Source organism: Hyaena hyaena, unplaced genomic scaffold, assembly GCF_003009895.1.
Source record: "Hyaena hyaena isolate Hyena2069 unplaced genomic scaffold, ASM300989v1 scaffold_22, whole genome shotgun sequence".
NCBI classification, from domain to species: Eukaryota; Metazoa; Chordata; class Mammalia; order Carnivora; family Hyaenidae; genus Hyaena; species Hyaena hyaena.
The window spans coordinates 4,622,425-4,646,405 of NW_024080654.1; the positions used below are offsets into that span (position 1 = coordinate 4,622,425).

The following is a 23,981-nucleotide window of genomic DNA, read 5'->3' on the forward strand; positions in this document are numbered from 1 at the left end:
CTGTCCACGGGTGTTCTGGTAGCTCGTGCAAAGGATGATTACGATCCAGGCGGGAGGAAAGAGAAGTGGGAGAGAGGAGCCAGGATGGTCACACACGCGTGCCAGCCCCTCACCTCACCGGGACCCCAGAAACTCTCGCGCCACAGACCATGAGTCTGGAGTTAACCCACTTGCCCAGAGTACCGGGGGAGAAAATGGATTCTTCCTGTACACACGCCCTCAAGCCTGTGAGGCTGGAAACCTGGCTGAGCAGCTCACGCTCCAGAAACAGCCCAGAGCCCCTCGCGGGCGTGATGGATCAGGGACAGATAGATTAATGCTGCCATTTGGGGCAAACCTGAGCTGTCCCGTCCCGGTGTGGCTAGGATGGAAGGAAATAATCTAGCTTTACCCATAATGGGGTTTGTTTGGGGTTTTTTTAGTGTTTATTTTATTTTTGAGAGAGAGACACACACAGAGGATGTGGGGGAGAGGAACAGAGCAGGGAGACACAGAATCCGAAGCAGCTCCCGGCTCCAAGCTGTTAGCACAGAGCCCGATGCGAGGCTCGAACCCACGAGCCGCGAGATCATGACCTGAGCCGAAGGTGGATGCTTAACCCACTGAGCCCCCCAGGAGCCCCCATAATGGGTTTTAAGTGGCCCTAAGGATTTGGCTGGCCCCAGACCTGCAGTCTCACCTATGTGACCCATTTGACTAATTTTCTTTCCCACAAGTTGACAGATAGCAGGGCTTAGTTCCAGCTGAGGTCTTGTGAAACCTTTGCATCTCCAGATGCCCATCATTCCTGGGGTGATGCAATCTGCTTTTGTGAAATATATGAAAATATTGGAACTTTGGGGAAATGCCTTAAATTCAGAGGGATTTGTCATGAAAATGTTCAAAAATGTAAATTCCCACACAACTCTCCTAATTTATTTTAATCGAATTATACTTGCGATCCGTGGTCTTCCTGCCAGGAATATGAGAGGCCGCCACCTGCTCCCTTCAGAGGGATGAACACGGCTTCAAGGCTGAGACGGGGGGATTTGCATGAGGCTGACTTTGGTCAAGGCTTCTGTCCCTTGATAATTGTACAAGCCCCTTCTGTAAGATGCTAGATTAAAATTCTTGATAACTTCGGTCATCGCCACAAGGCTTCGAGAATCTAATGTTCTTGAATTTGTTCCATCCTCATAATATATCCGATAACCATGTGTAGTAACCAGACAAATTCCCCCAAACACAAACGAGCTGCATTTCTAACCTTTGCCAGGGTTCGCGCACTGGCCGTTTCTGCAGCCTCATTAGCCACCCATGGAGTTATGACTTCCATTTTCATTCATTCACATAGTGCGTGTCCATTATATAACCTGATCGTATACACACTTTGTGTGTGACCAGCTTGTATGAGCAGAATAGGAGCGAAAGTTCCTGAGCTGACCAGATGTTGAAATAAGACATTAGATGTTTTCTGGACGTTAATTCATTCCGTGGCTTTTGAAACTTTGGTCAAAAGGAAATTTCTGTCCCTCTCCCACTGATACTGTACAAAATGGGGCTCCAGGCAGCTTTTCAAGTCCAAAGTCGATTACAAAATAATAATGGCAGGGGTGCCTGGGTGCCTCAGTCGGTTAAGCGTCCGACTCTTGATCTTAGCTCAAGTCATGATTTCATGGTTCGTGGGTGTGAGCCCCACATCAGGCTCTGTACTGACCACACGGAGCCTGCTTGGGATCTTCTCTCTGTCACTTTCTCCCTCTCTCTGCCCTCCTCCACTCACCCATGCACTCTCTCTCAAAATAAATAAAATTTTTTAAAAAAATGATACTAAGAAAAGTATCATTTCATAGATATTCAAAATTATAACCAAAAAGCAAAAAAACCCAGTCTTTTAAATATATATTATTTACAAGTTAGATTTCTGGGTTCTTGAATGTGATCCTTATTTATCAATGTTTATGTCAAAAACACACCAAAAAAACAGCATATTTACCATTAAGACCTATTGTATCATCTTCCAAAGGAGGAAATTATGATTCTCTCTGAACCTGCACTGTACCACTCATAGCCGATTCACTGAAAGAAGCCCCTGATTCTGCTTCAATAAGTAAGAGAAAAGAGCTGTTCAGAAAAATGAAGTGTTTCAAATGATTGACCCAGATCTCTGCCTCCTGTAGGGAATCTCACGTTCAAGTGCGCACATTCTGAGTCACTCGCTGAAGCCTGAGGGGTTCACCGCTTTGGCCAGCATTGCATTTTGGAAGTTTTAGCAGCGAGCTATTTAAAAGGAAAAACATAGTCTCACAAATAAACTTATATTTAAGAAAAAGAAGATGTCGCTCTTGGGGCCTCCAACGCCTCTTAACAGAAAACATCTGGTGCACTTCCTGAATTTTTCTAAGACCTTGAGAGCACGCCCACGCATTTCCAACTTCTTTCCTAACCATTGGGTTGGTTTAGCAGCGCTCCGTTTCGTAACAGACTATTCCATCCACGGTTGTTCGGTTTTGCCTTGTATCATAAACTTGTACCCATTTGTTTATCCCATCAACACAGCCCTGACCACCTCCCGTGAGTCAGGAGGAAGAGAAGCAGAGAGGAAGTTTGCAGGTAAAAGCATCATCAAAGCTAAAACCCAGTCTGTCCACGGGGGTGGGTTTGCTGCTGTTTAGTGTTGGTTTTGGCTTTACTCAAAGGAACCAAACCAACCCATTTTGGAACCAGACCAGCTCATTTTAGTGTGGCCCGCGTCCTTTAAAACGAAGAACAAAGTAAATGAAAGTAACAGGAAGTGCGGCCTGCGCCATTTCGCAAAGATGTCTGCCATGGAGACTCAAGGGGCCCTGACTGGACGCGTTCGAAGAGACGCCGGAGTTCCGTGGTGTGTCTGCCCGCCCGTGGGAACGGACACAAACAAAACCTATTTTTAAAAACGCTTCTTCAAAGTCCACGTTTTGTTTTAGGAAAACGCTCAGCTCTGCTACTTTCCAAGCAGCCCAGTTCAGAGCAGGCTGGACCTTGGCGCCTCACCTCACTGACCTGAAGATACTTGGCTCAGCCTCTTGGTCTGAAAGCCTGTAAACCATCTCTGAGAATCGGTTAGCGTGCACAGCAAAAAAGGACAAGGTAGCAAAACATACAATAATGATGTATTTCGGTTTCTCTTAATTAATCTAATTGCTTTTTTAAAGTTAAACTTTCTGGGTCAATGGAGCACCTCAGATCTGACGTGTACCTGCCAGACAGCTCTGCCCGTCGTGTAAAATGGACGACTCGTAAAGCCCGTATGTTTTCATCGTTCACGTATTCAGCAAGCACGTGTGCAAGGCCGTGGGGTGGTGGGAGAGGCAGATTCGCAGAGGCGTGGCGGCCACCCCGCAGAGGAGAGGGCAGGATGCTCTCTTAGCAGGGAAGCAGGGAGCTGGGCCACGAGGCAGTGGTGACGTCCCACGGCCGGGCCCTGGAACGCGCGCAGGTGACAAGAGCAATGCCCAGGGTGGAGGTCTGAGAGGCAGTTCCTCTTAAGGAGCAGAGAGAGATGCCCTGAAAGGGAAATGGAGACCACGCAGCAGAGGGAAGGGGCAGGCAGCAAAGACACCCCCCCCCCACCGTGAAGGCGGACTGGTGTGTGGGGTCATGTGCCTCAGGGAGGAAGGATGGAGTCAAGCCCACGGAGTCAAGCAAGGGGTTGAGAAGTGAAACAGGAAAGGCAGGCAGGAGGTGTGGACTGGAGGAATTCTAAAATCCCTATAAAATCCCAATGCAGCACATCATTTCAGAGATCAGACAGGGGGGCTGCACTTGGAAAACGGTCTTTGCTCAGAGAGCCAGCGGGGGCGACACGGGCAGACGGGAGGGCGGGACAGTGACAGAGCCTTTCGAGGACCAGGCACTGTGGGTGTCTGGGGTCTCGTGCGGGGGGGGGAGGATGCCCGCGAGGTGGTGTGGGGGGTTCCCACCCTCCACATCACCAGACCCGTGTGCTGGTCCCAGCCCTGTGCTCGGAGGCAGCAGCAACGGCTGGAGAAGTTAGCAAGTTCCAGTTGAATTAGTTTAGACCATTTGAAATCACCTCACTTTTCCCTTTAGTTTTTGGTTTCTGGAGTTTTGTTTTGTTTTGTGTTTTGTTTGTTATTGTTGTTTTAAGGAGGGAGATGTCTGGGTGGCTCAGTCAGTTAAGCTTAGGCTCAGGTCATGATCTCTCGGTCTGTGAGTTCGAGCCCCACGTCGGGCTCTGTGCTGGCAGCTGAGAGCCTGGAGCTGCTTCAGATTCTGTGTCTCCCTCTCTCTCTGCCCCTCCCCTGCTCATGCTCTGTCTGTCTCTGTCTCTCAAATATAAATAAGCATTAAAAATTAAGGGGAAAAAAGGAAAGGAAAGGAGACTTCAAGTTAGTGGATGTCCATGCCGATCACTGTGTCCCCAGAAAACTTCCCAGGAGCAAGCAGGTGCCGGCTTGTGGTCCTGGGCATGGACTTGGGAAGGCAGGCGGGCTGAAAAACTGCTAAAGAAACGGAAGCCCGTTCTTAGTTGGAAATCATTTTCCAGTGAATCACTACCAAAGAGGAAAAGCCATGCCAGCCTCTGCCTCCTGAATTCCTTCCTGAAGCATCAGATAGACACGTCCAAGAAAGCGCTACTGTTTTGCTTGACAAAGAGGAAGCTTTTGGCTCAAGAAATCACTGCTGAACTGAGCAGCTACTGGATCACTGACGGCGTTGCCCATAACTCCCAGATGTAAAGCAGATAGTGAGTGTCGTTCGTAGCCAGCAGCGCGTCTGTAATCAGAGAAACGCGCGAGAGGCTGCAACGGTGTGGACGTGGCTTCAATATTGTGGACGTGGCTTCCTTCGTCCGCACAGAATAGGGACCAGGGACTTGACATCTTGTGGTCCATATCTCCCGTTTCTCTTGTGTGTTCTTCTCCTTTCTGTATTCTTCCTGTGGACATACTTTTTCCCTCTGCTCCGTTTAGGGTTAGTACCCACTGGAGGGTCCGAGAACTCGCTGAAGGGGTGCCGGAGCCCTCAGCTGCTGCTGCTAATCCCACAGGGGCTCACGGGGCTCTTGCTGGTGGTGCTGGTCAGAGACGGCTGGTCCCGTAAGGCGGCAGCAGCCCAGACTCACCCAGCTGGCATGGGTAACCTTCCCAGTGTCCCCAACCTGCTGCACACCACGTGCAGAACAGGACCGACCAAGAAGGCCGTGACCATGACAGACAACAAGACAGCCACACACAGCACAAAGGGGAGCATCTTCCAAAGACCTAAGGGCCAGGCTTTCCGGGGGAACTTGTGAAGACGCTAGCCTCCAGCCGCGTGATGGTGGGGACCCTGTGCCGGTCGGCCCGCCTCAGCTCTGTATTCTGAGGCCCCCCCATAGCGGCCCCCTGTCACCCAGTGAACCGTGTGCATCTGGCCCTGGGCCACAGGGTCTTTGTGGGAGTACATCAGGAGCCAGCGTGTGCCTGGGAAGGTGGCTGTGTTGCGTTGTCGCCTCCTATTTTGTGGATGAAAACTGCTATTTCTTTTTCGGACAAGTGCCTTGGAGAAGAGTGAACATTCTGGAGGTTGTTTTTGCCCCACGTCATGAGAACAGCGCACAGCTGAGTCACTTCTCTGGAATGGGTGTTAATGTCATTTGGTTTCCTCCCGCCCAGGACCCCGGGTTTTATGTCTGGACAAATGAGCCATCCATATCTTTCCACCAGACTGAAAAAAGATCAATTTCTCGTGGTTTGTTGTTCTTTTTTTAATTGCGGATGTGTGTTCAGTGTTGATCCAAATAACCACTCTAGACCCAGGAGCCTTCGGAGGGAAGTCCAGGATGTCCAGATAGCCATCTGCTGTGTCAGACACGACGGTGGTTGCCAGCCCTTTGTTAGCGGGATTTAACCCTGATGGCGGACACGGACCTTCAGCTCACACATCCACTCTGTGGCCGAGGGCAGTCGCCGTCATCACACAGCTCTGCTCAGCAGCTCCAGAACCTTCACCAGTGCATGAGATATTATTACGTCTTCAAAATTTTTTAGCGTTTATTTATTTTTGAGAGAGAGAGATACAGAGAGACAGAGCACGAGCAGGGATGGGGCAGAAAGAGGGAGACAGAATCCGAAGCAGGCGCAAAGCTCTGAGCTGTCAGCACAGAACCTGACGTGGGGCTTGAACTCATGAACCACAAGATCATGACCTGAGCCAAAGTCAGATGCTTAACCTACTGACCTCCCAGGCGCCCCTAGATATTATTATTGATAATATCTTTGCAAAAAATACTCCATGGAACAGTTTTCAAACTGTTAGACACTTTTAATGATGTAAATAAGGAAGACTGAACTTGATCTGGTTTTACTGTCTGCCACGTAACCGTCCCCAGCATCAAACTTCAAGGGCAACGTGGAGTGTGCAAAATTCATGAACTAGAATATGGCCAGCCACTCACCACCACCCAGCCGCGCTACCAGATCCAGACCACTTGGGGCCTAAAGTTAGGTGATGTCTTTCTCTAGGAGTTGTTCCCAAGCTCCTAACTCCATGGGTTCGTAAGTAAATCTATGTTTAGATACCCTGACGTGCTTCTGACATCCTGGGGGGTCTTCGAGCTCTCGCACGAATGTAACTCGGTTGTTGGTGGACCACCGGCGTCTCCTCCTGCTGGGACGGCCGCACGCGGCCGGGGACTGCACTCCCCATGTGGACAATCTGGGCCCCTCCCTGGAAGCCGCCCGCTATGGGCTCCTGCGGCGTCTCCTCCTTGCCTCCTTACAGGGGGTTCTTTCATGCTTGCTCTTGGAAATGGCTCCCATTCTCTGTCCCCTATCGTCTCTACATCGTCCAATTAGAAGCCACTTGCACAACTTGTTAGTGTGTTCCCAACCACGGAGCTGCCAGCTCTGACATGGTCTCTTCCACCCTCCAGGGGAGTCCTGCCACCCCCCAGAAACAGCCCTGGCTGGGCACCTGGGGGCCCAGTCAGTTAAGTGTCCGACCCCTGACCTCGGCTCCGGTCATGATCTCACAGTTCGTGGGTTTGAGCCCAGCGTCAGGCTCTGTGCTGACAGCATGGAACCTGCTTGGGATTCTCTCTCTCCCTCTCTCTCTCTCTCTCTGTCCCTCCTATGTACTATCCACTCTCTCTCTCTCTTAAAATAAATAAATAAACATTTTTTTAAACCTTAAAAAAAAAAAAGAAATGGTGTTTCCTGTCTCGGGCTCCCCTTTGCCCCGACGGGCCTCTCCCTGAGGAACTTGTTCTTGCCAGAGGTGATTTTCCAGCAAATTCCATGTATCTGAAAACTCACTCTCTCAAAGATCCAGTGAACCCTTTGTTCAGGAAATACTTTACGATCCAATGTTCTTACCATGAAAACCTCCTCAAGCAATGAGAAGTGTGCTAACACGGTCTTCCCCCAACCGCAAGTGCGCATGGGCGCGAGAGCACAGTCATGGATGGGTCTGCCCCCCTCCCCCCCCCCGTGTCCCGATGTCTCCACCTGCACTCCGGCCCCCTTGCATACCTCTTGACCAGAGTTGCTAAAAAGTAACAGGAGTGACTTGCTGGAGTTTCACCTTCTCTTTCTGCTCCGTTCACTTTCTGGTGGGAGGGGAATTAATGACTCGTGAAATGGCCACAGGTGAGCAGCGTTGGGTTCAAGCAGAGAAGCAGGTTCTCAGATGATCACCCGGGGTCGTGACCGGCTCTGTTCTGTCGTGTCTGCATGAACCCCGGGCACACATCTGTTTGGCTTTGTCAACTTGGCCATTGCTTTTGGCCTCTTTGTAACCTCGTGAAGATCATTGAAAGAGATGATTCAAGGTCCCAAGTCATGTCCGTTACTCAAGGGGCGTTCTTGGGTCCTGCAACAGCGCCCTGGGGCACGGCTGGCAAAGCTGGGCACAGCCGCCTCTCCGAGCCGATACGGGAGCGGGCCCTGCCCGTGGAGGTGCCGTGGAAAGCTTTCCACACCGTTAACACTCTGCTCTAGAAATGCTGGTTGATCTTACAGCTTCGTCCCACATGGAGCAAATCCAGTAACTGGGTTTGTCTCCTGGAACTCTGTCTGCACTGGGTCTGGGTCTAACGGGCCCTTCACTATCTCTGTGTACTTAGAACACACACCTGTGGGCAAGTCAAAAGGGAAGGAGATTATAAAATAATTAATTACTGTTAGTTCAACTGCACCATGAAAAGAAAACTGTAATTTGATGCGCTCTTTAGACACCGTTGGAATTCTGCCGTGAACATTTTCATCAGAATTTTCCCCCTGGGAGGTTAGTTTCCGATGACAGCCGAGGGACCTGCCTTCTGTCCCATGGAAGGGGGTCATGGTCACCCAGAACAGCCGCAAAATCTGGGACGTAGCAAACCCGAAGTCGGAAGTGGGGCGGAGTCTTCCTCCCAAAAGCGTGACTGACTGCCACCCGGCGCCGGCCACGGGGACTGCACCGCGTCCCTCCTAACCGGCCTGCAGGAGGCAGGAGGGAAGGCGTCTTCTGTTGATACAGAGTGAAATTCTTCTTCTAAAAAGAAACATTCAGCTGGTGTTCAAAAGCTTCCTTTTATAGCTTTTCCCAGACAGGTGTTGGCAAACTCACCCCTTTCCTCCGTAACCTTTGCTCCTCCTGAGTACGGTAGTTGTGCACAATGGTTCCAGCATGTTCTGTTTATCGCTAACGTTGTCCTCAAAACAGCTTGGTTCAAAGATTACCAGAAGCAAGTCCCTGGGGGCGGGAGTCCTGGCATTCCAAAACCCTGGCCTCATTTCCTAGATCTTGACTTTGCGGATGAGATTTCTTTATCTGTCCATCCGACACGGTTTTGAGAAGGCTGGCGCCCCTCCCTCGAGTCTGGGTGCTCGGCTCTGGCTTTCGGGAACGCGGGGCGCCCGGAAAGCACTCCCCCGGCAGCGCATGCAGGTAGAGAGCCCCATCATCCGGCCTGGCGGATGATCAGCCATCCCGCGGGGCTGGAGCGGAGTGAGGGAGGGATCCCAGGCTATAGGTGACATGCTCTGGCATACAGGGGACAGACCCGAGGGCGATAGCTGCCCACAGTGTTAGGCACCAGCACTGGGCTCTGTAAAAAGTGGTCTAGAAGCAGAAAGCCTTTTCCCAGCACCGGTAGGTAAGGGATGCTGGTGTTGGGGACGTCACTCAGGCCACTTGGTGGGAGCGTCCCGCATCGCCATGCACTCAGGAGCCCTGAGCCCTGCCCGTGTGACTCAATGAAGCCACCATCTTCAGGGCGTACCCAGCCTTCTAGGGTAGGAGAGTGCGCACAGTGACGCTTTCTGTGACCACAGGGACCTCCGTCAGCCCCGACCTGCTCCGAGCCACGCTGCCTTTCCACAGCTTGATCTGAACTTAAATGCGTAACCATATCGGTTGTTTGAACTTGTCACTTCCAATGTGTCACAAAATGCGAATAAAACATACTTACTGCTCTTAAAACTTCTAATGACTTAATTTGGGTGGATTAGCTAGGGTTTCTTTTTTTTTTTTTACAATTTATTTATTTTTGAGACAGAGAGAGACAGAGCACGAGTGGGGAAGGGTCAGAGAGAGAGGGAGACACAGAATCCAAAACAGTCTCCAGGCTCTGAGCTGCCAGTATAGAACCCGACGCGGGGCTCAAACCCACGAACTGCAAGATCATGACCCAAGCCGAAGTCAGACGCTTAACCGACTAAGCCACCCAGGAGCCCCAGCTAGGGTTTCTTTTAAAAGGTGAGAGATGTCTCATTTTGTTAAAGGGAACAAAGTCATTTTCAGAAAATAAAATGTTGCAAGGGATCAAGAGAGCTGCCCCCAACTGCGTGGCGCTCTGGGCCGGTCTGCTCTGGGCTCTGCCCACACCGGCTCCCTGTGAACCGAGTGGTGGGGGGTTCAGGTCCCCCTGAGGGGCCTGGGACTCTCCAGGGACCAGATGTAAGGGCATCATCAGATCCAAAGCAACCAGAGTGAGCCAGTATGGCCGCCGCTGGAGTTTTTAAATCACCGGAATAAGGCCCCTGCCCCTTGGGAGTTTTCTTCTTTAACTCTTGGAAGTAAAAAACATCATAAATGCTGAAAATACAGACAATTCCATGCTGAAGCATTTCGCTGGGCCACAGTTCCCGTCCGCCTTGGGGAGGGCCACGCGGTCCTCTGTGCAGGGGAGCGAGGGAGCGCTCCTCGAGTTGTAAAGTAAGAGGAGGTCTTAGAGGCCGAACAGTCACGTGACAAACAGGAGCATAAAGGCCCCGAAGGTCCGCAGAGCTTGGGGTAAGACCTTCACCTCCCTGGGTTGTCCCCTCACCTGTCCCGTGTGAAAGTGAGATTTGTCCCCTGGCCCCCAAACCTGGCTGTGCATCCATCCAAGTTGCTTGGGAACCTTGTTAATTATATGGATTGAAGGGGGCGCCTGGAGGGCTCAGTCGGGGAAGCGTCCGATGCTTGGTTTCAACTCAAGTCATGATCTCACGATTTCATGAGTTCGAGCCCTGCGCCCAGCTCTGTGCCAGCAGCGTGGAGCTGGCTTGGGATTATCTCTCTCTCTTCCCTCCCCCCCATGCTGTCTCTGTCTCAAAATTATTTATTTATTTATTTATTTATTTATTTATTTATTTATACACATACGCATGGGCTTCTAGGCTCCTCCTCCCCATCCCAAAACTGGGGCTGGGCTGGAAATTCTTGAGGTTTGAGACTTCCCTTAATTGGTGCTTTGGCAGCCAGCCAAGACCTGTCCTGGGTCAGAGACCACACGGGGGTGACTTTCTCAAGCTCTGAAGCCCATCCCAGTCACCTGGGATCCTGTTACGACGCAGACCCAATTCGGTGGGCCTGGGGTGGGCTGAGCACGCGCCTTGCTGATGAGCTCCGGGTGAAGTGCTGCCGTGGCTCTCGGGACCTGCTCCAGTGCTCTTCAGAGAGCCTTCCAGACCTGATATTTCCGCCTTTGGGAAAGTGGGGGGTGCTTCTCAATGGAGAAGTGCAGACATGTAAATCCAGAAAGTGCTGTGATACTGGTCTCCTCTTGGATGACTGTCCCTCCCTGTGAGAATCGCACTGGAGAACGAGCCTGCTGTGCCTGTACCAGGAAGGCAGGCGCATTCCATGCGATATCTGAGACCAGAACATTCTTTTACCCAAAGGAAAATGCAGTCCATCCCATCGGTGAGCGATCTGGAGCCGAATTTCTCTTTAGTTTCTTGCGCAGTGGACACCACTATTCCTTCTCTGTGCACCCCGCCTCCACGGAAGTCCAAGGTGACACGTGGCTGTATCAGACATGGTCCTTTCAAGTCCCGCCTTTGGGCCAAGTGGCTGTGAGAGTTCCGGCCAGGCTAGAAGACAGGTCTGCCACTTGCTAATGAACTTAAGTGTAGTCTCATCATTTGACCCGGTAATCCTGTTCGCGGGTTTTTACAAAGACCTGTGTCCACCCAAGGAACCAGACATGAATGTCTGCAGCAGCTCAGCACGTGAGCCCCAAGGGCAGAGGCACCCAGACATCCTTCAGCCACGAACGGATACACACATTGTGGCGGGAGGCAGGGCAGAGGACTGCCGGGTGACGGAGATGCAACGCCACACACGCACACGGGCGGGCCAGCCTCCTCTGCCACGTGTGGGTGAAGAAAGCCGGACATGCCGCGGGATCCCACCTGCACCCGGAAGGGGGAGACCGAGGCTGGAGGGGCCCGGCGACTGCCACAGGCGAGGCACCCGGAGCGTGCCAGGGCCACACAGCCTCGCACCGACACGTGGGCTGCGCTGTAAATTTAGAAATAAGCCAGAATCTTAAAAACGTGGAAGTGGTAAATCACTTTCATGAAAATAGAAGTAACGTGAGTAGGTTAAAGTTGGGGAGGGAGGAGGAGAAGGCGATGGGCCCCTCCTCTGATAACGGGACATGGAACTCTCTCAAGCACATCCTGTGCAGGAACATTTCAAACAAAGATTAACGGAAGAAAACTCTGTGTTCCACGGCCAGGTGGAACCCTCTCTTACCCTTAGCCTTTTCCCTTTGTGGGCCAATTTTCTTCGTTTCATAAAAGACCAGCTCAATATAATGCCGGGGCGCCGGGTGCCTCAGTCGGTTGAGCGTCCAGCTTCGGCTCAGGTCACGATCTCACGGTTCGTGGGTTCAAGCCCTGTGTCGGGCTCTGTGCTGACAGCTCGGAGCCTGGAGCTGCCTCGGATTCTGTGTCTCCCTCTCTCTCTGCCCCTCCCCCGCTCTCTCTTTCTCTCTCTCTCTCAAAAATAGATATTTAAAAAAGACAATATGATGCCAACCTGGAGAATACTTTCTTTCACGTGACTGTGTTTAGCCTAACAGCAAACTAGATAGAACTGCTGGCCCTGCTTCTGGTCCGTCCCACGCGCCTGCAGGCCGGGTTGGACCCCAGCAGGGAGGCCGGCGCCTGGAGGTCCCGCACGCGGGTGTCCCCTTCCCCCCGCGTCTGCAGGCAGCGTCCCCGGGGCTGTTAGCCAACCTCGGGGCCGTGACAGAAACACACAGGCCCTGCCGCGAGTCACGTCACACTCAGCGAGGCCGAGGACACGATCTGAGGAGAGCGGAGCACGGCTGGCACACGGCGGTGGATGGTTCCGCTGAGGCCGCGAGCGCCTCGTGTTCTGGCTGTCACTGTCTGACACCGAAGTGTCACTCCTAAGGACAGAGGCCATTTGCTGCGGTAACTCTGAGCAGTAATACCGATTTCCACGTAATCGGCTGCACGGTTAGAGCATTTCCTGCCTGCGGACACCTCTGGCCCCACATCTGCTCTTCCAGCCCCATCCTGGCTGCTGTCTGGGCCCCGGGCCCTTGGCTCATCCACATCCAACTCCGCACCTCCTTGGAGGACAGGAGGCTGGAGAAACCAAGCCGGTGTGTTAGGCAAGCGGTCGCATTGAGGCAAATGAAATGTATTTATTGCTGCAATCAGGGGAAGGCCCTCCCAGAAGATCGGCTTCTCTGACATGTGCCAGGCATGCAGACTATAAAAAGCGTGGCCTCGCACTGGGGTAAGAGCCGCCGAGTGGGACGGCCCATGTGCTGCCTATTTTTAGAGGAAGGAGCAGAGTTTCCAGACACCCTGCCCCCATGGGTGGGGACCAGGCGGTGACCCTATGAACCATGGATCATTCTAGATACAACTGCACAGCAGCATCTCACGAGCACAGGTGATGCGCTGGCTGTGTCCTTTCCGAGGACTGGACATTGTGGAGGTCAGGGACCACTTCCAGTCTGGCCGCTCGGAGGCTGAGCATGGGACGGCCCTCCTCTCTGGCCCGTCACACTCCATGGCCCAGATTCCAGACTGGACTCCAGACCAGCCCTTCGTTTCTGCAGTTTCGGGGATTTTTTTCATCTCCCTGGCAGACATTTGTAAAAAGCACTTGACTGAGGCATTTTATAAGGGTCCCCTCCCCTTTCTTCCTTTCTGAAATATTAGTGACCTTATAAATTCACCTGTAAGGACATACTTAGAGGACTTGGTCGTATGCAACTTGTCTGTGAACTTCAGGCTTCTCTTCTTTTTTTTCTTTTTAATTTTTTTAACATTTATTTATTTTTGAGAGAGGGAGACAGAGCCCGAGTGGGGCAGGGACAGAGACAGAAAGGAAGACACAGAATCTGAAACAGGCTCCAGGCTCTGAGCTGTCAGCACAGAGCCGGATGCGGGGCTCGAACCCATGAACTGTGAGATCATGACCTGAGCCGAAGTCAGACACTTAAAAGACTGAGCCCCCTAGGCGCCCCCAGACTTGTCTTCTTAATGTGCTTTTACCAGACTCTTTGTTTGTTTTTAGGCTCATTTTGTCAAGGTGATATTTTACACACAATTCAGTGAATACTGACAACTGTGTGCCACTATATATAATTGTGATATAAGACGGGTCCGGGACCCCAAAAAGTCTGAGTCTGTTCCCTCCCTCCTCCTCCTCCTCCACCGACAGTGGTGTGGACTGGCTCCCACCTGCTCATCTTCTCTGAGGAACAGTCTGTTCAGATCTCCTTTCGATTGTCTCTGTCCCCGATCTGTGGGCATCCTGTCTGCGCTCTGGGTACGAGTTATGTGTCGGGTGTGTGTTCCGGAAATACATCGCCCAGTCTGCTCTTTATTTTGTGACAGCACCTTTACAACCAAGCCTTCCAGCATTTTCAACATTTTTCTTTTACGGTTCATGATCTCTGGGTCACGTCTAGAACAATTGTCTGATCCGAAGTCGCGAAGACTCTTCCCTGTGTTTTCCTGTAGAAGGTTAGAGTCTTAGCTCTACAACTCAGGTCTACGACCCTTTGTGACCACACCTTTGTTGGTGGAACGAGACAAGGGTCTGTTTCCTTCCACATGGATGTATTTGCTGTGCGGTCTGCCCCACATAGTTTTGGAGAACAGGAACCCAAGGCCAGGCCAGCTCTTCCTCACGAAGGTGGAACCCGTAATTTGGAATAGAACCCGGGGCAGGGCCGATGTCCTGTTGCGCTGAAGAAGCCGTGGACCAAGGGTGGTGGACTGACCACCACACGCCCACCGCTGCTGAGTGTGGCCGCACCGGCTCTGTCCTGTCCAGATACCTGCATGTCGTTATTATCTCGGAACAGGTCGGGAGTCGTCTGCCAGGGTCATCAAAGCCTTGCTGACAAGTTGTGCTGTTCCTCCCTAAGGACTGAGGCGAATTCTGAGCTGTACATGAAGGAATTATTTTCTTGGATCCTAAAAAGTAGCCCTCCCAGCTTCTGGGCCATTTGACGTATTTTCTAACGAGCTGGGACTCGGGCTGGAATCCCCAGAGGGTCATCAAGAGGGGCAGCTTCGGAAGGGCCGGGAAGGCGGGGAGCACATCGCCCGTGGCCGAGGAAGGGAGGGGTCCCCAGGGGACGGGAGAGGATGTGGGGTGTCTGCTCGGGGCCGCTGCCCATAAAAGGCGAGGCAGGAAGAGTCAACTTCAGAAAGAGAAGGGATTTCCTACTATTCACATGCCGGCCAGGAAGAGAAAAGCTTATTCTTACTCGATGGGGAAATACTGTACTATAAATTAAAAATCCTGATGTGCGCCGAAGCAGGGTTTTATCCTTGGAAACATTTCTCTTTCTCCTTCCCTGATAAAGGAAGCTTTTTTTTTACCCTCCTCCCCACAGAGAACTGTAAGGTTAATAAGCTGTGAATGGAAACAGGACCCCCACCCGCCTTGGGGTCGCGTGAGTGTGAGGCCGCCCTTCTCAGGCCCTCGTTAATCATCAGCGCTCCGGCTTCATGTCAGCGTCCGGGGGTCTGGCGTCAGCCCCCACATGCACGTAGCCCATTACATTCTGCCCTTTTCTCAGAAGAGAAAATTCCAAATTCAGGAAAGCTCAGTAAGAGCCTCAGGACTTTAAGTGTGTTCTGGCCGCAGCCGCGGTATTTGAGCAATGCGTAGTCAAGTCTGGACGCATTCTATCCGCCTTTTCAGACTTCAGTTCCTCCAACCCACCCTGGATCCCACACATGCCCCAGGAGCGATTTCAGGAAGGAGACGGGAAGAGCAGCCTGCCCTCCTCGCGGGGAGCAGAGTTGATCCTGGCCTGTGGCAGATCTCACTGACGCAGAAGACCAAGAAAATGTAGTTAGAAAATGTAGTTAGAAACAGTGCTTAACTAATGTAAATATTGGATTTTCCTCTGCCTGATGCAGCAAACACTCAGCTTTCCTTCTGAGACCCGAGTTCATGCTTGAGATTTTTATTAAAAGATACCTGCTTCTGTAAGAACGTCAGGGGGCAGGGAGGGTGGTGTTGTGCAGTGAACCTCACAATCTACTGTACAAAGAAACCCCCCGGGATGGTGATCCGTGAAGCCCTGGGAGGCTCTGGGCCGAGCCTGGGACTCTGCATTTCACTCGGGCTCCCGGCGGAGCTGGTGCAGGTCGAGGAGCTCGCTGTGAGCAGTGTCGATGTAACAGAACGCAGAAGCTTCAGAGCCGGTCCCCTCCCCTCCCCGACCTGACTGTGTGACAGCTGGCTCTTTCCAGAGCCTTGGTTGTCTCCTCTCAAACGGAGGTGACAGCTAGTGACACATTTCGCATGGGGATAAAATAAGATAAGCTGTTTTTTAAAGGGTTTTGGATTTGGGGGTGTTTTTTATTGGGTTTTTGTTTTTTGTTTTTTTCGTTTTTGTTTTTTTTGTTTTTGTTTTTTTGAGAGAAAGAGAATGAGCAGGGAAGGGGCAGAGAGAGAAGGAGAGAGCAAATCCCAAGCCGGCTCTGCACTGTCAGCGTAGAGCCCGACATGGGGGCTCGAACCCATGAACTGTGAGACCATGACTTGAGCCAAGATCAAGAGTCAGACGCTCAACTGACTGAGCCACCCAGGCAGCCCAATAAGCTGTTTTTTAAAACCTGTAACAGGGCCAGCTGGGGCGCTCAGTCGGTTGAGCATCCGACTTCGGCTCTGGTCATGATCTCCTGGTTCGTGAGTTCAACCCCCGCGTCAGGCTCGCAGCTGTCGGCGCAAAGCCCACGTCGGATCCTCTGTCCCCCTCTCTCTCTGTCCCACCCCTGCTTGCACTCCCTCAAAAATAAAAATGTTTTTAAAAAATTAAAAAGAAAATAAAACCTGTAACAGGCACTGCATCCCGTCACAATTTAATGGTGCTTTCTCCTGTGTCCTGCCTCCCAGCAAGTAACACATGGATAAGAATCAGATCGCCGGGCAGGACGGGGTCCTGGCACATGGTCCCACCACTCCTTTCCATGGCGTCTGCTGGCTTTTAAGAAATGTTCTGCAGGAATACTTTTATCAAGTATACTGCAGGGCTCCGAGGAGCCTCTGAGGTTTATGCAAAGACATTCAAACTAGACTCCTGCTCCTTCTGGGGTAATTTTTATTTTTAACATCACTTAGAACCAAAGGAAGACAAGAGATGGAAATAGGTTTTCCAACCGCGACTTTTCCACTGAGGATGGCACTTGAGGAAAATTAGCACAGAGGAAGATCCTTCTCATTAGCTGGTCATTCCAGCCGCTCCTTACAAACACACTAGACGCCCTGGCCGGCAGGATATCCTAGGGGAAGTCTCAGGCCTGATGACTAAAACATGCAGAGCAAGGTCCTTGACCTTGACGTCAATGTCCATTTAGCCCCAGCAGCGCAGGGTTTGCACTGTGGGCAAGAGCGAGGGTCCAGTCCCCGGGGACGAAGGTCTAATTCAGATTTTCTCCAGACTCTTCCTGGCCCTTCCCCAGGGCGGAAGCTGGATGGAATTTGTGAAATGTCCCATCTGTCAGAAGCTGAAGATAAACTCTTCAGAATGACACCATCCTTGCATCCACTACAATGGCTATAATTTTTAAAAAATGGAAAAGAGCAAGTTTTTAGCAAGGGAGTGGAGAAATCTGGAATCCTCACACAACGCTGCTGGGAATAGAAACGGTGCAGCCGCTGTGGGAAGCAGTCTGGAAGTTCCTCAGAAAGTTCCAGAAAATCCAGAAATTCCATTCCTCAGTCTCTATGCAGAAGAAACGAAAATGGGTCCTCACACAGAGAACTGTACGGGCACGTTGATGGTAGCGCTACTCACAACAGCCCCAAGGTGGGCACACCCTAAATGTCCATTAATGGATGCAATAGACAGACGGTGGTCTGTCCATACAATGAATATGATTCAGACGTGAAAGTGAATGGGGCACCGTAGGTGCTACCACATGGAAGAACCCAGAAATTTTATGGTAAGTGGAAGAAACCAGCCACAAAAGGTCACATATCACACATATGATCCCATATATTCAAAATACCCAGAATGCACAGGTCCCTTAAACACCAAGAGCAGATACCAGTACGGGTAGTGACCAGAGGCTGGGTAGGTGGGGAGAGCATCTGCTCAGTGGGTACGGGACTTCCTTCTGGGGCGATGGGAACGTTTTAGAACTAGATAGAACTGGTGGGTAGAGGATGTTGTGGATGTGCTGGAAGCCACTTTGAAATGGTGAGTTTTCTGTGATGGGAATTTCACGGCGATAGCCTGCTCTAGAAGAGGAAAGGCTCATTCCAAAAGCCAGACTTCCCATCCAAGAAACAAAGGCTGAAAAGAAGTTTACTGACAATGGCAGGAAAGTGAGTGCAAGACGTTGCTATCACTTTTCCCATCAAAGGGAACTGAGGAAAGGTTAACGAAGGCACGACAAGAATGTGGATTTTCATCACGAAGACGCACGTGTTACGCTGTGGTTCACGGCAGATGCCCCGCCTAGTTGGCGGCGTGCAGTGAGCCCCCCCAGACGGAGGAACTTTGTAGTCAGTAAAAATGACAGGCCTAATGAAGAACATTTTATCCCCCAAAGGCCGCTCACCGTGCAAGCCTCGCCATGAGTAGGGGCATTTGAGGGCTTGGGGCGTACCGCATAATCACAGGAAGGTGCTATTCTAACAGTGCAAACAAAAATGATTACAACTGGGAAAGATCCATAAAACTCAGAATCAAAGCATGTTCTGTCCCCAAACTTAGAGCAAGTGCAGCAGACTGAGAGCCCTGAACGTTAGCCTATGGTGAGCCCGGGGTTCGTGTGTTCAAGGTCGGGGCTACCCACCTCCCAGCACAGCCCCCCTCAGCAAGAAGGAGACAAGTAAGCGGCAACAGCCCCCCTTTCGCCGCATTCTTCAAAGATACAAACCTCCGTGGCTTCGCCACTGCCTACGCTGCTTGCACTCATCTGGGGTAGCTGGTGATTTCCGCCCTGACAGGCCCCCCCCGGAACACGTGGGAGGTAGAGCACAAGAACCCACCACCTCCAAGACCGACCTGGCCCAGAGGGAGCGTAAGGGGACTTCCCAAAACACCCTTCGTTGGAGGACGCAGGGGTCCCATCAACTGGATCTTCACCTCCATCCGTACCTTCCGCCTCAGAGAAATTCCTAACCGCTCCCCACACACCTGGGCCCCACGTCCACAGGCGTCGGCAGCGTAGGAGTGATAACGCACGTCAGAGGCGAGACCCCCACGGCCCCCGGCCAGGCGAATAATCTCCCATGGCATGGGCGGCCCCCATTCCGTGTATCACCATCTCCCGGTGAAGCCCGTGCCGCCCTCGGCAGGTGCACAAGTGTTGGAGTGTCTGCTCGCAGCAGTTTTGGGGATTCTCCCAGGAGGGAGTTGCTGGACGTGGGGCAGTCCTCTGCTTCATTCTTTGAGGACCACCATCCTGTCCCATGTCGGCCGCCGTTTACGCCCCCACCCACAGTGCCGAGAGCTCCGACCTCTCCCCGTCCTCACCAACACGTCGTTTTGTCTTTTTCTTAAATAATGGCTACCCACGTCCAGTGGCCATGGGCGTAGATTTCTATGGGCTTCAGACACCGTTAGTTTTTCTCTGTGTGTGCATGTAGTGTGTGGGTAGATGGGAGATTATCTGATCACTTCAACATCTGCGGATCGTTTTGATACCTGAGTGCAACATACATTTCCATCCTGTTCTGGGAAGTATATTGAGTGAAGATAAAATATTAGAAGTTTGTGTGGAATTTTCTTTTTCACTGAGACTTTTTTTATTTTTTAAAAAAGCCAGGTAAGGGGCGCCTGGGTGGCTCAGTCCGTTAAGCATCCAACTGCAACTCAGGCCATGATCTCACGGTCTGTGGGTTCGAGCCCTGTGTCGGGCTCTGTGCTGACAGCTCAGAGCCTGGAGCTGCTTCAGATTCTGTGTCTCCCCCTCTCTCTGCCCCTCCCCTGCTCATGCTCTGTCTTTGTCTCTCTCTCTCTCAAAAATAAGTAAATAAACCTTAAAAGTTTTTTTAAAAGCCGAGTAACTTGATTCTTTCACCCCAACCTAATGCCAGCATTTCACAATAACACGACATTGGTAATCTAGGATGGTTTTTTTCTCACATTTAACATGTTGTTTTTAACACCCTAGGCCTTCTTTCTCAGCCAGAAACCACTCTGTGGCCACGGCGGCAGGAGATGGAAGTTTACACGTCACCTTCTCTGAACACGACGGCTCTTTCAGAATGAAAAGCGCCGTTTCGAAAGCAGCGCTGGAAACTGCTTGCCTGTGGTTATTAACTGTGATTCGACTCTGTTGTCTCTGCAGGGCCAGCCAGGGCCAGTGGGCCCCCAGGGGTACACCGGGCCCCCAGGCCTCCAGGGATTCCCAGGGCTGCAGGGCCGCAAAGGCGACAAGGGCGAGAGAGGGTCGCCGGGATTCACAGGACCCAAAGGAGACGTGGTATGGTGACTTCTCTGTTCCCCCACTTTGTGACGGGCTGCGGGGGTACCATCCTGTGCACTAAGCTCCTTTGCCTTCCTTACAGGGAGCAAGAGGCGTCTCTGGATTTCCTGGTGCCGACGGAATTCCCGTAAGTGTTCTGGGAGATTAGGGCTTCAGAACATCGAGGGCACGCCAAGCAGTCAGAAACATTTCTGACCAGACTCCTGTCTTGTCTGTGACGAGGAGTAGGGTTCTCTGTGCAGACTTCTCCCCCGGAGTCCAGTCAGATTTTGCACAAATGGTTTCCTTTGTAAACGTTCTTCTGGACTTGGCTTCAGACTTGAGGTGACTGCGAAAACCGGGCGTTGTTTTATGATGAAGGTCTGGCGCGTTAGACGGGCTCCATAGGAACGAGTCCTGACATTTTGTTGGACTATGAAGCCGCCAGAGAATCAACTCCGCAGCCCAGATGGTGGGCGGGACGGCGCCCTCTGCTGGACGTCGGTGAAGCTCTCCAGTTCCCTGTGCTAAACTGCACATGAATGAGAAGAGGAAAAGACAGGGTTTGTCCGTGAGAAAATCTCAAAATGCAGTAAAATGTGTTTTTCTAACCTAGTTTACTTTACTTCTTGCGGCATAAAAAAAATAAACACAGCGGCCTGACTCACAGCCTTCTTCGCAAGGATCCGCCAGCCGATTTCCCAAGATCCCGGCCGCGGGGACAGACGTGTTTATCACACGTGCCTTCGCCTGCTGCTGAGGCCTGAGGACATCTGCTTCAGGAACCTCGCTCGTGTGCACACGTCTGAGCCCTTAGCCCACATGCCCACGGCCTCTGTCCCTGTGTTAGCACACGCGTGCACACATAACAGAGAGAGGCACTCCCAGGGCTGTGTGAGCGCCTGTACGAGGAAACAGAGGAGCCATCACAGAGAGGGCGTGCTTGTTCTTGAGTGCACCAGCCGCACACCCAGGAGGCCGTGCGGTGGTATAGGAAGGTGCTCAGGGCCACAGACAGGCCCCACGCAGACCTGAGACCTTCGTGACAGTGACCTGACCCCGACCGTCACCTGGATGGGGGCTTGCATGCAAAGGTTATGACACACAGCTGTGTGAACAAGTGAGGTAGTCACTTCCCCATTAGTCAGAATCTTCAGAAATTGGCAGGGTCAAAGAATCCAGAGATTTCCAGGGGTAAACAAGTAATAAAAGCATTTTCCTACCAGCCGCCTGCAGCTAACAACCTGTTCTTACCGCTTTCATAAGCTCTTGGGGCCGGCCGTTGGTTTTGTCTTCTGGAAGTCAAACTCTGAGTTTAAAAGGAGTGATGTGGAAAAATAGTATAGCTGCTCTGAGTCCCGTTTTGTTTTTCCACTTTATGCCCCTTTACTCTGAGGACCAAATAGTTCACACGTTGGAGAGGGCGTATCTTCACACGAGAGAGTGGTCACAGGAAGCATGGAACCAGTTTCCATGCTGCTGACGACAAACAGCCTCGCCCACTGACCGCAGGGCCCTGGAACTGCACACACGTGAACGGATGTGCCGCCTGCCACCGGGCTAGTTTTAGCCACTTAGAAGCCATATATAAAATGTGACGTGCAGTCAGATCCTAAGAGTTGTCTCCAGTTAGATGCTGAACACGAGACGGGCGGGTGGCTCAAGGTAATTGCAATTTTTCTTTGAAGAACAATCTCGAATTAATGTCCAACTAACACACAATGTCAAATGACTTAGATCAGTCGTAAGGGAGCAAAGAAGACCAACTGAAGACAGGTCATTCTGGAGAGGAGTGAAGAACCCGAGTTTCGAACACAGAAGGACACACAGACCGTGAGCAGAACGCCCTCCGGGCTTGTGTCTCAGACTGAATTTGAAGGATCAACGTTCAGAGACCCCTAAAAAAAAAGGCCTGTGCTTGGCTACAGTGCCACCAGCCAGAGCGACGACTGTGCTCTGTGACTTACAGGGGCGATGGGCCCGTCTCACCAGGGGGTTGACCGTTGAGTCTATGCTGACCTGACAGTCCTCCTTAAAGCAGTGGCTTTGACTGTCTAAAGGAGGGAGATGTACAGCAGAATGAAAATGCAACTCATATAAAATATCATTCAGGGTACAGGCACCCTGTGTAGGATTCGTTCATCTCTCCGGAAATGTCTCAAATTTCTCATCGTAAAGCTAAAAGGCATCCGGATAGGGCCTCAAAAAATCACTCTGGAGTGTATGCCTGGTCTGTTGTCAGCAAATATAAAGTTTTAAATCAATCAATAAGATGGCAGTTTTCAAAACATCTGCCTTGGGAAGAAGTAGCAAAATAAGCTGTGCTCTCATAGTCCGTCAGCTCGGCCTGACCCTCGTTATTCAAAAGACATTTGGATATCCCGCCTCCCCTCCCCTCACCCACCCCGACATCTCTGAACATCTTCAAATCTAAAAAGGACTGTCTCCCCCAGAAAGCAAATAAGAGGAAGTCAGTTTTTCTACATATGGCTAAGTCACGGATGAAATCCCATGACGGGGCAGGGCGGGGGTTGGGGGGTAAGTCTCCTTCCTGTGTTGCATGCGTTTATCTGTCAACTCACCCTCTACAATTCAGTTGAACACAAAAGACCGGGCCCCCTTACTGCCCATGAAAGACATAGCCACCTCCCAATGTCTTCTAGAAGTTGTAAATCTACCGTGACCTGTCCCTGCTAAAACACCTCCCAATAGACCAGCGGCAGGGGACTCCTAGACAGAGCCCACAGCAGACAGAACTTTGTCCTGAAGGCCGTTCTGCTGCTCAGAACTGTACCTAGGCGCCTTCGTTTACTTAATCTTTCATCCATTCATCTGCTGGCTTTGAGTTCTCTTTGCCCTTGGGTTCAGGCGGGGTGGGAAGATTTAGAAGTGGTTTATCACGCTCTTCGTGAGAACTCCTGACCGCGTGCTAGAAGGCTCACTGACTCTTCTCTCCCAGGGACACCCCGGGCAAGGTGGGCCCAGAGGACCACCTGGTCATGACGGCTGCAATGGGACCAGAGGAGACGCGGGCCGGCAGGGACCCATGGGCCCCGAGGGGTTCCTCGGCCCTCCTGTGAGTATGGGGCAGCACGTGCGCTGGGGTGCTGAGCTCCAGGAGCTGGGGGGGCCGGCCCTGTCCCGCGGACGGGTAGGGGACACGCGTGCCTTTCACGGGCCCATCCAGAAGGCCCTTTCAGAAATTGTGTCAGAGAGCCTTGCCGAAGAGGCGGGTTGCCTGCTGTGGCCCCCGCGGCCGGGGCGGGCGGTCAGGCTCAGCCCGGCTCCTGCACCCCAGGCTGGAGCTCCCTGTCCTTAGCCGGCGGTCAGGGAGCTCACGTTCCTGAGGACATCTAGGCATGAGGTTCCTGCATCCAGGGAGCTTCGTTGTCCAAATTCATTCTGTGAACGAGATAGAAAATAATACGTTCGGTTTATATCGTGCGATTTTACCAGTGTCCCGCATTTTCCCCCCGCGCCCCAGTTCAAGTCACAGGGAGGAACGGGGTAAGAGCAAAACTAGAATAAAAAGGCTTAATTAAAGCTTTTGACAGAATGCCCGTCAGTCCCCATCTTGTTAGGTTCTAGAATCCTCTGTGACGTGGGAACAGCGACATTCTCCTGCCCCGACGGGCACTTTTTTTTTTTTTTTTTAATGGAAAGTGTGCTTTTTTTTTTTTTTTTTTAACTGAAAAACTTTTGTATATCCGTCTATTTTGTAGACTGTTTTCAGGTCTTGGCAAAGAATCTTGCAATGTTTTTAGTTCTGTATGGCTGCCTTCTTGCCATCAAAATATTGCAAAGTCAGAGTTTTCCCAACATCTTGTTTGG

The 23,981-nt window shown here is 51.7% G+C and overlaps 1 protein-coding gene across 1 annotated transcript in view; it reads left to right on the forward strand.

The window, feature by feature from the left end:
- The window catches only part of COL4A2 (collagen type IV alpha 2 chain), a 167,145-nt gene that overhangs the window by 81,362 nt on the left and 61,802 nt on the right, over positions 1-23,981 (forward strand). The window contains exons 5-7 of the mRNA XM_039226664.1: positions 20,034-20,168; positions 20,254-20,298; positions 23,110-23,226. Of these exons, the coding sequence (XP_039082595.1) occupies positions 20,034-20,168; positions 20,254-20,298; positions 23,110-23,226 (297 nt within the window). The remainder of the gene's footprint in view (positions 1-20,033; positions 20,169-20,253; positions 20,299-23,109; positions 23,227-23,981) is intronic.